At 46.0% G+C, this 15,289-nt stretch overlaps 2 protein-coding genes across 4 annotated transcripts; both read right to left on the bottom strand.

The window, feature by feature from the left end:
* Nucleotides 1-6,074: 6,074 nt before the first annotated feature.
* On the bottom strand, nt 6,075-8,780 carry LOC115332509. Of its 3 annotated transcripts, XM_042287695.1 has the most exons (8): nt 8,700-8,780; nt 8,496-8,576; nt 8,094-8,174; nt 7,261-7,317; nt 7,031-7,105; nt 6,718-6,926; nt 6,395-6,554; nt 6,075-6,196 (listed from the first exon to the last, which is right to left on the bottom strand). In XM_042287695.1, the coding sequence occupies exons 4-8, from the start codon at nt 7,304-7,306 to the stop codon at nt 6,075-6,077; spliced, it is 612 nt and encodes a 203-aa protein (XP_042143629.1). In that variant the 5' UTR covers nt 7,307-7,317; nt 8,094-8,174; nt 8,496-8,576; nt 8,700-8,780. The 3 variants fall into 3 exon arrangements, with proteins under 3 accessions (XP_042143629.1, XP_040069970.1, XP_040069969.1); XM_040214036.2 differs by lacking the exon at nt 8,496-8,576 and having other exon boundaries at nt 8,700-8,711; XM_040214035.1 differs by lacking the exons at nt 8,496-8,576; nt 8,700-8,780 and adding an exon at nt 8,298-8,363.
* A 609-nt stretch (nt 8,781-9,389) lies between these two features.
* Nucleotides 9,390-12,502, bottom strand: LOC120842867. The gene is made up of 4 exons (XM_040214054.2): nt 12,389-12,502; nt 9,840-10,031; nt 9,567-9,761; nt 9,390-9,436 (listed from the first exon to the last, which is right to left on the bottom strand). The coding sequence occupies exons 1-4, from the start codon at nt 12,420-12,422 to the stop codon at nt 9,390-9,392; spliced, it is 468 nt and encodes a 155-aa protein (XP_040069988.1). The 5' UTR covers nt 12,423-12,502.
* Nucleotides 12,503-15,289: the final 2,787 nt, after the last annotated feature.

Below are 15,289 nucleotides of genomic sequence, written 5' to 3' on the forward strand. Positions count from 1 at the left end.
ATAAATAGTCAGCCCACGATATTTGGAACAAAATTCTACGCATATTTTCTTAGTACTTTTGTTCTCTGCTCTCTCTCTCTCTATCCCCTGCAGTTACGCTGGGTGGTGCGGCTGGGGGACGGCTGGATGATGCAGCGTCCCCGAACGCTATAGCCCTCGCAGACGGCACCCGCACGCCCTCAAGTGTGCATAGGTCGCAAACTAAGTGCTATATAAGGAGTGAAGGAAATTTAATCCTAATGGTATCATAAACTGCGTACCAGGTGTGCATGGACCATTGGTGTTTTTTTTTTTTTTAAATCTTCATAGTTCATTCAGTTTTAGTGTTCTTCTCTGTTCTCTCCCCTTTCTTCCGCTGCTTCAAATAGAAAAAAAGTTGGCTGCCGTGGGGTCCCCGAACGCTTCCAACCCTGACCAACAGCCCCACTCTTCCTCTAGTATGCATGGGCCGCAAACCGAGTGCTATATTATGAGAGGTGAGGTGAATATAATCTAACCAGGTAATGAACTGCGTGCCAGGTGTGCATAGACCATTTTTTTTTTTAATATTGGCAGTTCCTCCAGTGATAATATTCTACTCTGTTTTCTACCCTTTCATCAGCTGCTTCAGCTAAAGAACAGCTGGCTGCCGCGGCGTCCCAGGACGTAGCCCTGGAACGCCGCGTAGCCCTGGCCGTCAGCCCCGTACGTCCTCCGGTATGCATGGACCACATACTGAGTGCTTTTTAAGTGAGGAGAATCTAATTTATTGGTAACAAGAACTGCGTGTCAGGTGTGCATAGACCATTGGTGCTTTTTTTAAATCTTGGTAATTCTGCCAGTGACAGTGATCTTCTCTGTTCTCTCACCTTCTTTCAGCTGCTTCAACTCGAGTATAGCTGACTGCCGCGGCGTCTGCTCGCCCCCGGCCGCTCTCCGGTATGCGTGGGCTACAAACTGAACCTCTACCAAACGGCGATTTCTGTCCTAGAACAACTATTTGAACATGTGCCCAAATTGCGTTCTTTCATGCCACCATTGGTATCCATGCAACGTTTTGATGGTATCAACAGTTTCCATGTGATTGTATAGTTTATTTTCTGGTTCTCTTTGTAGGGAAGTTTAGTGCGGCAACTTGTATCTAGCCCTCTTTGGCGCCAGCAGCAGCGTGTTTCAATACACAGTGTGCTATGACACATACGACAGGCTTCTACAAATACAGAGCTGTGGTCATGTACTGGAACTTGTTTTGTTGGTGTGAGAATATCCTAAAGTGATTACTTTATATGGGAACCCTTCAGGGATCTTGCTTACTTATGTTGGTGTTTATTGCATTGCATGATGTCCCAATGCCACGTGGCATTAGTGTAGTATGGCAGCATGGTGTCATGGGATGCCGCAGTGTGACGCTCACAATTTACTGAGTTCATGTTTTTGCAAAATTCAAATAGAAAGTACTGCTCGTTAAGAACTCTATCAAGTGCTGTCAGAACTTTACTGCTTTTCCTGGAATGTTGAAGCGAGATGACTTTTAAATGCCTATCACAAAATGTTTATCATGAAAGTCATCCATAAATTGGCGTGATCCCAAGGGGCCTATTGACTTGTGCTTGAAAATATTACTTGAGGAATCCTAGAGGGGTACTCTTGCGCATTGAGGTGATCTTTTGCTAGGTATTCGTTGATGACATCGAGTTCGAGAAAAGATCCCAACACAACCGGATTATCTTGAAAGGCTTATCCGACTGCTCGTTTGCTCGCGCGTCTGATTCACCATCCCCCTGGTCTTCTTTTCGCTCCAGACTAAATGTCTTACACCAGTGGCGTTCACTGTTAGATTTTCAACATCCTCCTCTAGCTCACAAAGTGAGGAAATTGGGAATAAGATTTAACAAGTTACCAAAAGTTAGAGCAGCCTACACTAGCCGTCGAATTACAAAAACCCGACTGCAGCTTAACAGGATACGCCCTGACACTTCCATTTCCAGCTCGAAACACCCCATCGGCACGTTCAAACATGAGTTGGAGTGATACGGTCGTGGAACAGCACTACATCATCAACATTCGTTGCACGGTTGCTGAGAGGTTGTGCAAACTGCTCTGAACGAACCTCTAGTAGGTACTCTTTTTTCTTACGTACCCAGAAGTTGTTCATGAGCCTCTGCATATATTTCCATCGACGTGTCAGTGAATTATCGATGACAAGTTTGTTGGCTTCGCCTCTGGAAGAGTTATTAATTGCTTTCCGATGAGCAGGCGAGCGGGAGTTAAGACCGCTGGTTCGCTATTCTCGGGATGAAGGTAGGTGAGGGCTCGAGAATTGAGTGCTGCCTCGATGTCAATTTGTATCGTCGATTGTCCTTCAAAAGATAAGCTTCACTATCCAAGAATTTTCCGGAGGTACGTTTTCACTGACCGCACCATTCTTTCCCACCTGCCTCCCCACCAGGCTGCCTGTTCTACCATGAACTTCCATGTGATTCGGTAAGCACTGCAGAAGCCTTGGGATTCCGCACTGTGAATAGCCTCTCAAAAGGCTATCATGTTCTTCTCTGTTCTCTTGAATGTCAGCGCGTTCTCTCTATTAGCCCCGTGCGCGACCGAAAGCGTCGCTGTGGTCGGCCTTCCACGATTGGCCCAAAAGCTGACTATGACGTCGGAAAGGGTATACCATCGACGGAAATAAGAGGATTGAAAGAACTTTAATTTCGACGGTGTTGGCAGTGTTGCTTTGAGAGCGCAATGATTTCAGGCTTCCACCATGCTATTTACAAACACCATCGAACATGTTGTTCGCAAGGTAATGACGTCACAAGGGGGAACCATAGGAGGGCGCCACCAAAACATCTCGCCGCTATTCATTGGACGCCATATTTGTGGGTGCTGTTTAGCGCGCATGCTCAGAACGAGTTCACATCAATAGGCTGCTAAGACCGGCACTCTTGATGGTGCGGAATGCACGTTGCAAAAGAACTGTGGATGCTCGCCTTTAGCACGCGCTCAGCATTCGCGCACACATTTATGGCCGCCAGTGAATACTCCCTATAAATGGTGCTTGGAAGACGTCTTCACGACACTAAGCGTCGCAGGGCCAAGAGAAATGAAGCCGTGGCCGCGGTGGACACCAGTTCGAGGTGTTGTGCCCGAGTAGTCGCGCAAGTGCATAAGGCAATGTAGGCCTCGACGCACTGCCCGGACGAGTTGACCAACAGTGGCCTGCGAAGTCGATTCCTACGACTTATGAGGGTTGAATCCCTTCCACTCTGTCCCGTGGTAGCGCCAAATACCATGTAAGCCAATACTGGCAACTCCCGCGGATCACGGGCGAAAAGTGATCGCAGCGCCCCTAGCGAGGTCGGAGTCTCCGCTAGCAGAAGAATTCTCCAGGACGCATTGGTTTTGCCTGTCTCACTGCGAGGTGACCAATGAAAAAAAAGTTTTCGTGGGTATTCGCTGCTTTCAATGTTAAACAAATAGGTGCCATCTCATGAGTGAAGGACTTTTTCTTCGCGTGGGAAAGATGTTACAGCTTGTAGGATGCAATTTTCGGGTTCTCCTGAAGAAAACACTGTGCCAGAACTTACTTAGGCCACGTAAAACACGAATGTACCTTCGCCCTGTTTCTTGAAAAAGGGCAATGTAAAAAAAAAAAAAATTAGAACATAGCTACGTTTCGATTTTACTGTTCATACTGATCAATTCGTTTTGTTCTTGCAATTCCGATATCTCATGAATGTATTGCTTAAAATCGTTTCGTCGAATAGGGGAACTGGCTAATTCCGATCATCTCCGGATGAAGAAGCAAAAGGCAATTTCGAACCACGTACGTTGCTCCGATGTCAGTACGCTCTGGAAGAAGTCGATTGTGCACATGGAAATCTTGACGCTATTACTAAAACCAACAAAAGCGGAGATACAAAAAAAAAAAAAAAAAAAAAAAACATCCGTTGGACGGTCGTGCACCTCCTTCCATTTTTCGAAGTCTACTTTATTTTTATATGTGAAGCGACGCTACACCGCCGCGGTCTTTCTTCCTCCTGCGGTTATGTTTTTTGTTTGCTTTTTTATTTCTTGTGTTTACTTGACGTTCGAACCATCGCGTATTTTGCTTTGCCTTTTTTTGCTTAGTTTTTACATTTTTTTCCTTCGTTTCGTCGCTTACTACCACCGGTTCGACTGTTAAGCTATGCCCGGACATCTAGAGGGCAGTTTGCAACTTTGTCGTTATTGATTTTTTTTTTCACTGTTTGTGATAACCTCCTATGTTCGCCTTCAATCAAGTTTCTGAACCGAAATCTTCATATGTACTTTTTGATACTTAATAAACATATTGAAACGTCTAAGCTCGTTATACATTCCTATTCGGATTTTATTTGAGTACGCGGTCAAGTCTGCTATGGGTCATCGTTCGTTGATCAACCGGCCACCTTCGGGCGTACACCGGCACATACTTAGAGATGGAAGGCATGCCATGGGCTGCTTATGCCCGAACCCACTAGAGCGACTGACAGAAACAAAAGACAGCGGCAAGTCTCAAACCCATGCAGCATGCTCGCGATGGTACCTTTGGCAGGCGTTTAGTCGTTCGGTACGCGTGAAGTAAGCACGAGCGATTGCAAGCCTGCCAAAGATACCCTCGCGTTCATGATGCTCGTGTTTAAGCATAGCCTCCTTTACTCTACAAAGCCTCTCAAATCGCGAAAGACTCTGGTTTGAGGCTTGTCGCTGTCGTTTGTTTCTGTCTGTTGCTCTAGTGGGACACGGGCATTACCACTGCAAAAACAAGTTTTTGTGATGTGGTGGAAAATCCTTCCGCTTCGAATTAAACTGGAAGAGCTATCTAAGTCTGGCTTCAAGATCGCCACTGACGCCTCAACAGACGAATTTTTCAGCAAACATGAGTTCAGCTGAAAACGCACTTGAGGCCGCTGATCGACACTTAAAACGAAGGCACGGTGTGCAAGGATTGCCTGGACATGTAAGTCAACATGTACTGAAATGTACGTTTAAACTGCTGCGCCAAGCGAGTAAACAAACAACCTGCCCAGACAACACAAATGTATCCCAGGGACGTCCTACGGAAGTCCCACCGGGATGGCAGCGACATCCCAGGGATATCCCAGATTCCCCCCTTAAACTTCCCGTAGACGTCCCAAATGGCACTGGAAACAATGGCATGGGAGGTTCCCACGGAGGTCCCGTGGACATCCCTTCGCACTCTCACGGGATGCGAGTAGGACTACTTTGGGAGGTATTATCCCACATTGGATGGCAATGCGACTTGCACAGGACAGCTCATTCTGGTTTGCGGATGCCATTTGAAATTACTCGAAACCACTGGAGCCAGTGTACCGAGCCGCCAACACAGGCGATGTGCATTCTACATTCTGGTGTAAGGGAGACATGGCATGTGCTGTTTTGAAGGAAAGTAAATCTCACTATGGTGAGTGTTAGGAGTTTTACAAGGCATGACAACTGGGGTCTCTTGCAGCCTCACAGCTGTAAATGCAGTTCTTACTGAGGATGTAGCCAAAGACCCCTGAAAAACAGCATCATTACATGCATGATATACTGATTATCAAGTATTCATTTAACAAAATGAGTGCCTCCTGCTGTTTACTAGAATGTAAAACACACTGCATGTAAAGACGGCCCTTTTGCAAGACTCCAGATGAGGTTCTCATTAACAAAAAGGCAACTCCAATCTGTAAGAAAAGGTAACATCTATTTTATTTGCACACACCATTTCCCGGCTCTTACAGACTATCCGTAGCTTTCCGGCCATCTTGCTTTCACAGACCCTCCCCGGGTTCTTCCACATCCCTAGAAGATAGAAGAACAAGCTGATAAGCTGAATTCCCTGTTGAAACTGCCTTGTTGAATGTCTGCTTAAATTATTAATTATTCTAGTGCGACCATGTTTGTAGCTTTTCAGGTAGACACCTCAACCAAAGCAAATGCAGTTCATTTGAGAGTGGTATGCTCCATTCCTTAATATGTTCCGAACCGTGGCCATATATTTCAGAGTTGGACATGCAACATGTAATTTCATGAACCTTAACATTGCAACCTCAGCTGAACACAAATGAATAGGCTTACTTATTGCAATGCTTTTGAAGCCTCTCCTGGGCATGGCGCAGCCATGACATTGTAGTGGCTTCAACTTCCTTCAGGGTACCAACAGCCACCTCCTTCGGCTTGCTCGCTGTAATGCAAGCTGTAAAATATTTTAGGGTTAAAATCTAAGAGAAGCAGATGTGTTACTTAGCTGCAGCACCATGTCTTATAGCATGATTTTATTAGTTAGAGCCAACAGGAAATGAAATTAACCAGTTGTAAATGAGTTTCTCATAAACGTTCCACACACACAAAGTAAAAATCATGAATGATATCATTACACTGCATGGGTACATACCACACATCACCTTGCAGAACTCTAGACTGGAGAACTTTCCCTTTGTCTTGGTCCCATACCATGTGAAGGCGGCCCCCACTTCGTGGCACAGCATTTTGCGAAGAATTCGGGCAGTTTTATCTTTCGCATCATCACCCCCAATTACTTGCATCTGCTGCTTCTGAAATAAAATACCAAAGATAGTAAATGTGAACTTGCTGGACGTGGGGAATGGGTCGCCTCTACTGCAGGAGGGTGTGTGAAGGCCTCAGAGGCCGTACAAAAAGTAGTATGGATTTATCCTCCTTATAAAAAAGAGTGCATCATCTCAAACGTGAGCTAACCAGTTGGACCCTTTTTTGTTCGCATGCAGTCAACTCTTTCTCAAAGGCAAGGAATTCCTGTAGGGTCTCGAACTGTGTAAAGCTTAGAGGTTCAGCAGGTGGCCCATCCACATGGTGTAACATGTCGGTGATCATCATCAGCTGCTCAGATTGGTGTTGTTGGGTTTGTCTCATGATGTGTAGCGACTTCAGTACCTGCATCATAAAGCCTAGAACGAGTGCACACAAAGTTGTACGTAAGGCGATCCCAGCAGACGAACATATGTTAGAGCAAGAGGTATCTAGTCTTAAGAAAACAATTGAATGTCATCACCACTCAATTGCTGGCTGGATGTTGATGTACTCGGGCCATGAGTGTAAGGCTGTCCGTCTTTCAAAATGTGATCACCTGTGAAACAGCAAAAGTATCCTTAAATAGGATTTGAAGCACCATCTGAACAATGTAACATAATAGTAAGAGAAAGATTTATAGTGTGTGCTCAAATAGCAAAAGGGATTGTTTTTTTGAAAATGGGATATGCCACAAAAATTTGGATTTATTACCGTGTTCTTGGCTTGCTTGCTCATGTCTCGGAGTCAAAGGGGACATGGAACGGCCTCCTGGCAAAGAAATTGAGCGCAAACTGCGGTTCAAGCCCGATCTGTATAACAATGCACATCCACAGTAAACAGGTTCAAACTTAGTCCCAAATATTGCAAATAGACTAAGACTAATAACTTATGTGTCCATGAAGACAGTTAGTAACCCTCCGCTGTCTATAGATGGAATGGTTCCCGGGAGAAAAGAGGTATGTAACAGAGCTCTTCTAGCACTGAATTACCACAATAGGGCAGATATCAAAAGGCACTCGAGATAATAACTTCCAAAGCAGTGAAATCAGCCAAACGAAGCACGGACTATGCTGGTTTGTAAACAAGTTCCCTCATTAAAGCACAAGTTAGGTTCCTGTCTTCCATAAACAAATCAAGCAAACAAAAAACAAACTTTTTTCACCATGTTCCCACCAAGCAGGTGACTTGCTCGCTTGACTGCGAAGCGACGTTTCTTTATGGAATGCACGGCGAGTATCTGATGGAAAAATCTTGTGTGCACCATATTAGAAAGTACCGTAAAATACTGGGTGTTCGCCCATTCCACACTAAGCGCCCACCTCCAAGTATTGTAGCATCTCAAAGATTATGCGCAGTACAAATATAGGTGAAATTGATCACCTAACGAGAATCCCCCCTCTTTTCGCGATTATCTCCAAATTTTGAGAGGGCGCTTGCTCGGTACATTACGGTATATACAATTAAGGCAATATCACCTCAAAAAAGGCAAAGCTATCCTGGAAAAGTATTGAGAAAAAGATCCAAAAGTGATAAATGTTTGTTACCATGTGTCCGCTCTTTAGAGGAATCACTGGTTGCTGAACGGCGCCGAGTTGACAGCTCTCCACAAGGCTCGCGGCGACAGCCTGAAAGAGAAATTATGCATTTTCCGTACTTTAAAGATAATACAAGAAAGACAACCTCACGATGGAAAAGTTATCCTGGAGTGGTGTTGAGAAAAATCTCCAAAAATAATAAATGTCTATTACCATGTGTCCACTCTTGAGAGGAATAGTTGGTTGCTGAACGGTGTCGAGGTGACAGCTCTCCACGAGGCTCACAGCGACTGCCTGAAAGAGAAATCATGCATTTGCAATAAATTAAACATAGTAGAAAGACAACTCCACCACAGAGAAGGTATCTGGGAGTGTTGAGAGAAAGCTCCAAAAGTAATAAATATCTATTACCATGTGTCCACTGTTCAGAGGAATAACTGGGTGCTGAACGGTGCTGAGGTGACAGCTCTCCACGAGATTCATGGCGGCTGACTGAAAAAGAAACCAAACATTCACCATACTTTAAACATGATACAAGAAAGACAACCTTACCACAGGAAAGCTATCCTGGAGTGGTGTTGAGAAAAAGCTCGAAAAGTGATAAATGCTTGTTACCATGTGTCCACTCTTGAGAGAAATGACTGGTTGGTGAACGGTGCCGAGATGACAGCTCTCCATGAGATTCACAATGACTGCCTGAAAAATAAACCATGCATTCACCTTACTTTAAACATAATACAAGACAACCCCACCACAGAAAAGCTCCAAAAGTGGTAGATGTTTATTACCGTGTGTCTGCTCTTGAGAGAAATAACTTGTTGGTGAATGGTGCTGACGCGACAATTTCTCATGATATTTACGCCGACTGCCTGAAAGAGAGACCACGCATTAGCCGTAGGAGTCATGAATATTTCGTACCATGTCTAGCCTCTCCACATGAATTCTTAGACATCGGAACTCTGGAGCGTGAGGACAAAAAAGATGACCACAAACACAAAGCTCCGTGTTGCGTCCATCCTTTTTGTCCCCACTCAAGGGTTACTACGTCTATCCTTTACTAGTTCGCCTGCCTACTGGGTTCAACTTCAATGAATCCTTGGTTGCTGATTGGTACCGAGGTAATGGATCAGCCTTTAAAAAGGCGGTGGCTGCCTAAAAAGACATGATGAATCCATTGTCGCTGAAATCACATGCTAAGAATACAGCATCAACCAAGGAACAGTGAAGCAATTCTGCTAAGGCATTGAAACAAAGCACCAAGAGCAATTAACATTTACTACCATGTGCTCGCTTGCCGGAGGGCTTCTAAGTCTTTTCTCGAACCTGGGGCACTTTACGTCTGCAGCGGACGCCTGGAGAAATAAACATGCCGAGTTATATTTGAAACAAGAACTTGAAGAACTCAGACATGTGAAATGTCAAAAAGCAAACACCTTCCGTAGAGGTGCGCTCAGTTTGCTGCTTACAGAGTAAACCACTCACTTTTCGTTGTTGGTTTAAAGCATGGTGGAGTTGGCGGTTTGGGTGGCTGGTAGGTCTCTTCACCCTCAGATTCAGTTTCACTATACAAAATCCTCTTGGCTTTTTTCCTTCTCCCACGACCCATCTCCACGTCGCTACAAAGGTCCGATGTCAACTCGGCCGTCGGCAACTTGCTTCTGGCTTTCTGGTAAGTGTCTGTAAAAAAGAAGGGATTGCTATGTCTCCACCAAGCATTCAGTTGCTAGAATATCTCGAGCAGTTTTTTCCACTTACCATACCATCCTAAGGAAGCAAAACGGGATTTCTTCCAATCTGGCTGTGGCTGGGCACCTTCCAAGGTGAGAGCACCAAGATTCTTGTGTGTTGCAGTCGGCCAAAAGCAGTCAGCCCCATCCACCCAGTTTAAATGAATAACGGCGACGGTATTGTCACCAACGAATTTGACAACTCCAAACTTTTTGTCATCTAGATAAATAAAAAAGAAAAATTCTGTCAACAAATGAAGATTGCAGATCAATATACAACCAAAGTTGAAAGAGGTGACATTACTGCAAATGAAGTAAAGGAAAGACAGCAAATTTCCCCTTGTAAGGCATTCGGACACATTTCTGGGCAACATCTGAAAGTGGCCACGATTTGGTGACGGAAGGGTTACACGCCAGCACAACACCAAGCATTGACGACGGACAGGGGTGGGTATACAAGTCACTTGAGCTCTCGAACCGCTTGCCGATCACCAGTGCCTGGCCAGACGTGGAGCAAAAAGTGAAGTTCTGGATCATGATGATGTCACCCTCGTTGAGCATACAGGTGTTGTCATTGATGCGAGTCCTCAACGTAAATTTGTGAGGGATTTGAACAGCCTTGTATTGAGGGCCTTTACATCCAACAGACAGTGGGCCATTGACATGTTCATGGAAAAAGTGATTTTTATCCTTGAACTTTGTCTTCACAAACATACTTCTGCGTTCAGTGATTCTGTTGTAGAGTTGCTCCAAGGGTCTCTCGGGTTTCCTTTGAAAGACTTTCAATGTCCCCATAAAGTTCTCAAAAGGGAATGCACTCCACCCATCCAAGGGTCCATGAGTGCGTGCATCATTCGCAATGTGGATAAGGTTGTGCACGTTATGCGACACCTTATCCTTTCCATACAATGAAATGTAGGTCTCGACAAAATGTACAAGCAGTTGTTCAGAATAGTCCACATACTCAAGGCAAAGTTTTGGGCTGCTGAGAATTGTGATGGCAGCGTGCAGAGTCATGAAGTTGAAGAAGAAAGGCTCTGGAACTCTCGAGTAAAGAACAATGGGCCCTGTGTATAACACAAGCAGCCGAAATTCTACCACCTTCCAGCGGTCTAAATCGAGCAGACTTCTGGGCTTTCGACCAAAATCAGAACAGATGTACCGTTCAATCTCAAGGTTGGCTAAAGATATAGCATCTCGTGCAGCCGTGCCTAACCGACACCTGCTGTCACCCTTGAGCCATAATCTCAGGAGCTTAGAAACCACACCTAAACAGACAAGGGGCATATAGTCCAATGGAACGTTCTTCACTAGATCAATAGGAAGCTTTTCCAGTTCAGTTCTTTGGAGATGATGTTCCTCTTGTGCATGGCTTCGGAAACTCCCATCCGTTCTCAACGTGGCATCAAGCTGCGGAAAGCACATGCGACCATTGAGAAAGTCACCTTCTGTTTGGCATTTTGTACAACTGAAGTAACCATAGTGGCCCTTGATGCCGAGGACATAGGACTTTGCGGGAACATCACAGATGAGCGCAGAAAGCTCGATTCGCAAATGCCTGCCCTTGAAGATTAATCCGTCGCTCAGTGCTTCAATGATGTCGGACACAGCAGGCCGCAGAAATTCCTCCGCACAAACGGCTTTTGATTTGCCATAGTAAACACCAATGGGAAAGGGGTCACATTTCCCGCAATTTTCACATGGCATAGCACAGGCCAGAACTGATCACGGGTGCATTTTGTGAGCGGAAGACCGTCAATGTTTACATTGATCTTGATGACGTCTGGCACAAAACGTGCTCGTTTCAAAGTATCGTGAAGTCCTTCCTTCACACCGAAATGGCAGTATTTGCCGGCTCCCATCTTCCCTACACATGCCTTTCTGGGGGTTTTAAGCAGTGATCTAGCACTGCCGGGGATTGATGCAAAACAGGAATGAGTTTGCAAAATCTTCAGAAGCTCAGTGAGTGCGCGGTGATGCGTAGCCGTGTCAAGAGCCCAGCTCCGGAGCTTTCCTACAATCGATTCATGAACGTCCGCATCCTCGCAATTTCTCTTCTCTTCATATCGAATCGAGCTCTCCGGAATGTTCTGAGGCTGTAGGTCAGCTCGGTCGAAATCATTTGCCTCCGAGCTCTCAAACTCTGTGCCTGAGCTCTCCGGATTGTCCCCAGGCTGGAAGTCAACTCGGTCGAATTCATCTGGCTCCGAGCTCGAGAGCTCGGAGCCTGAGCTCTCTGAAATTTGCTGAGGCCGGAGGTCAGCACGTTGGGCTTCATCTGGCTCCAAGCTCTCGAGGTCGGAGTTGAATGTTGAAAGCAGATGGCTCCGCTCTCTTCGGCCATGCTGTTCTTCAACCGGGATCGAGCCGTCGCCAAGCTGGCCCACTTGGAAAACTTCATCGGCCGTTAGAGCATGCAGATCTTCAAAGGCCCTTTTACGCGGTCGCCTATAAAACGTGGTTTTTGGAGGTTGGTCCATCGGTAAGCAGGTTACACACCACGGCCTTTGCGTGCACACACAAGTGGCAAGAACACGCTTCCCGCACTAAGTGGCACGTGTAAATGCAAAACGTTACCTGGAGTAGCTCGTTGATTTTCCATGCTTTCCATGGGTGCAGCAACGCGCCAGGGGTACCAACGGTATTCCAAGCTCTGCTCAACTGTCTGTCAAATTCGCGTCCGTGTTTGGTTTTTTCATTCAAAGACCAGAACAATCGGCGAGGACCGGTTTCCGTTTTTTGGCGCGAAAGCTGTTGGAGCATGACCAATGTGGCCAGACTCCAACTGACTTCGGTTGTACAGTAGTTATACATGCTTGGTTCAGTAATAATAAAACTTAGTATGTACACGTTAATTAATTTTCGCTACCTCCCTCCACACTTTTTTACAGTAGTGCATAGTTTAAGGAACGGACTAATACTAATGTCTAACGTTTTCGTTTTTTTAAACATTTGCAGTACCGAAACTGAAACTAAGCTAATTTTTAGAGGAAACTCCAAGTGTATGTGCTTGTGCATTGTATTCAAGAGATGTCAAGCCGAACTTATCATTTTATGTGAGAAAAACGAAACTGGCCCCATTACGGAACAAGAAAAAAAGTTCTTCATAGTGCTTGTCCCCGTGTCCAACACGAAGGCACCCTCCGTGTCGGACCGTCGAACGCGGGGTCGCACGTGCATATACTTGGGGCGTTGTACCGTTATCCGACAGACCGCTCGCTGTCCACCTTTACCATAATATTTTAAATTTCGGACGTCAACACAGAAAAACCTGCGTAAACCCTAACTTAAAAAAAAAAAAAAAAAAAAAAAAAAAATTAGTGCTAAAATTTTTTGACTTTTTAACATCCCCAGTTCATCCGGTGACCGATTTCCGAGGGACATCCCAGTGGGAATGTTTTCGGGATCATTCACTAACGGATGTCCCACGGAGGTCCTAGGGATATGAAAGTTGGAGTTTGCGAAGTCGGGAGGTTTTTGGGACATCCCTGGGATACGGTGTGTTGTCTGGGTGCCAAAGTCACTGGGAAAAGAAATACGAAAGCAAAAAAAAAGCTCACACACTGCTAGCACGAAGCACATTGCAGCGTGCGACTATTTTACCGGGCAGTGTGAGCTGGACTTCGTTATTCCTTTCTAGATAGGGTGGAAGCTTATCACCGTCAAGATGGAAGAGCTGTCACCGTCAAGTTTTATTCCTTTCCTCTGTTTTGTTTTAGGGGCCAAGCTCCTTAAGCCTGGTTCAGACAGTTGCGTTTGACTGCGTTTGACTGCGTTGCGGCAGCGAGAAACCAGAACATTCCTGCTGCTTATATCGCGTGCCAAGATGATTCCTTGAATTGGATTCCACGCTTCATACGAAGCACAGATGTGTCGGTGACTCGCTTTCGGTTCTCTACGCAACGCAGTCAAACGCACTCAAACGCAAGTGTGTGAACCGGCCTTTAGGGGCTAGCCATGTCCGTATATCCGTCCACCGACGGGTGCACGTACTCCTGCTCGTGAGCTCACATGCTCAAGAGCACGAGAGCACGTGCTCCCGTGCTCATGTAGGGCAAAGAAAAAAAACCGTATTTCCATGTGGTGAATGATGTTGATCGGGGCGAAGCTCTGGTGGTGCTTGTCTGCGTAGACGGTGAGCCGCAGCATGCCCAGCCTTTCGTTCGTTTTCATCCATGTCAGGAGGAGAATGTGTGGTATGGAACGTGGTTATATACGCATTTGAGCATTTGACCGCAGCATGACATGGATGAAAACGAACGAAAGGCTTGGCATGCTGCGGCTCAGCGCCTACGCAGACAAGCGCCACCAGAGCTTCGCCCCGATCAACATCATTCACCACGTGGAGGTGCGGTTGTTTCTTAGTTCCTACCAACGCCGCGAAAGCAAATAAAAAACGTGTAACTTGCAGAATAAAAAAAAAGTGAAGCTCTTTTTTTAGTAGTTTCGTCGTGTTGCTCTTGCATTGTTTGTTGTGGACTCAACATCAAAGGCGAGTACCACCTGCTAATTTTCAATGCTTCTACCGACGACCCCTGCGATCGTCGTCGTTGAAGGAGGTCTTTGCTGGGTGATTGGTAATTTCGTGTCGTCTGCTAACCTCTTTGTTTCATTCGCCGTTGTTCAGGACTGTTCCGCATTTTTTTTTTTCGTCTGGGATGGGGACCCCATCTTTTCTGCAAAGTTCGGAGAGTATTTGCGCGGTCATTTTTCAAGTTACTTTTTTGTTTTTGTAAATCTGCAGGGGCTGGTGCGCTTACTCTGGTAATTTTAACATGTTGTTTGCGCACGTTTTAATAATCCCCTACTCAGGTAAGAAATTGCGACAACACAGTTTGTAACGGTTCAACCGTCACCTAGTACGACGTAGTTCGAGTAGCTAAACGCCTTTTTTTTCCCGCTTCCCAGATGCGCTTCAAACGCGTGTGATCCCCCTGAGTGGCATTTGATACCTCTAAATAAACTGCTCCATATTTGTTTATGCGCGCCTTGTTATTTGTTTGTCGTTGCAGTTGCGATCAGTGGATTCCGATTTTCGAGCTGACTGACCGTAATAAAACATTTCTGCTGTTGGGGTGACGAAACGGGGAACGCGAAGCTCGAGGACGTCGCGGGGCCTGTATTTTTCCATTGTGTCGTCTGCTTCCGTAGACTCCGAGCCCGCTAGAGGCGCGACTGCCTGTTCGCCGACGCTCCCATAGGTTTTCGGAGGAGTTTCCAGTATTGGCGAAGCTATATCGTATTTTGTAGCGCTGCTACAGGCGCCGTGGCCGGTTTTCCTTGGAACCGCCGAGAGGTGCTACATTCCGCGAAGCTTCTTCATGGCTCGCCGCGAAATTAAGAGCCAAAATCTTGGATGGATGGATGGATGGTAATGGCTATACCCATTGTAACGGGCGGCAGCTTGCGCCACCTAGCCTGTATAGTAATGGCGTCAGCTGGGTTCGCGCCGCCCGGGCAGTGGTGCCAACAAGAAGG

This window comes from Ixodes scapularis, unplaced genomic scaffold (genome assembly GCF_016920785.2).
Source record: "Ixodes scapularis isolate PalLabHiFi unplaced genomic scaffold, ASM1692078v2 ptg000178l_1__unscaffolded, whole genome shotgun sequence".
Classification (NCBI taxonomy): domain Eukaryota; kingdom Metazoa; phylum Arthropoda; class Arachnida; order Ixodida; family Ixodidae; genus Ixodes; species Ixodes scapularis.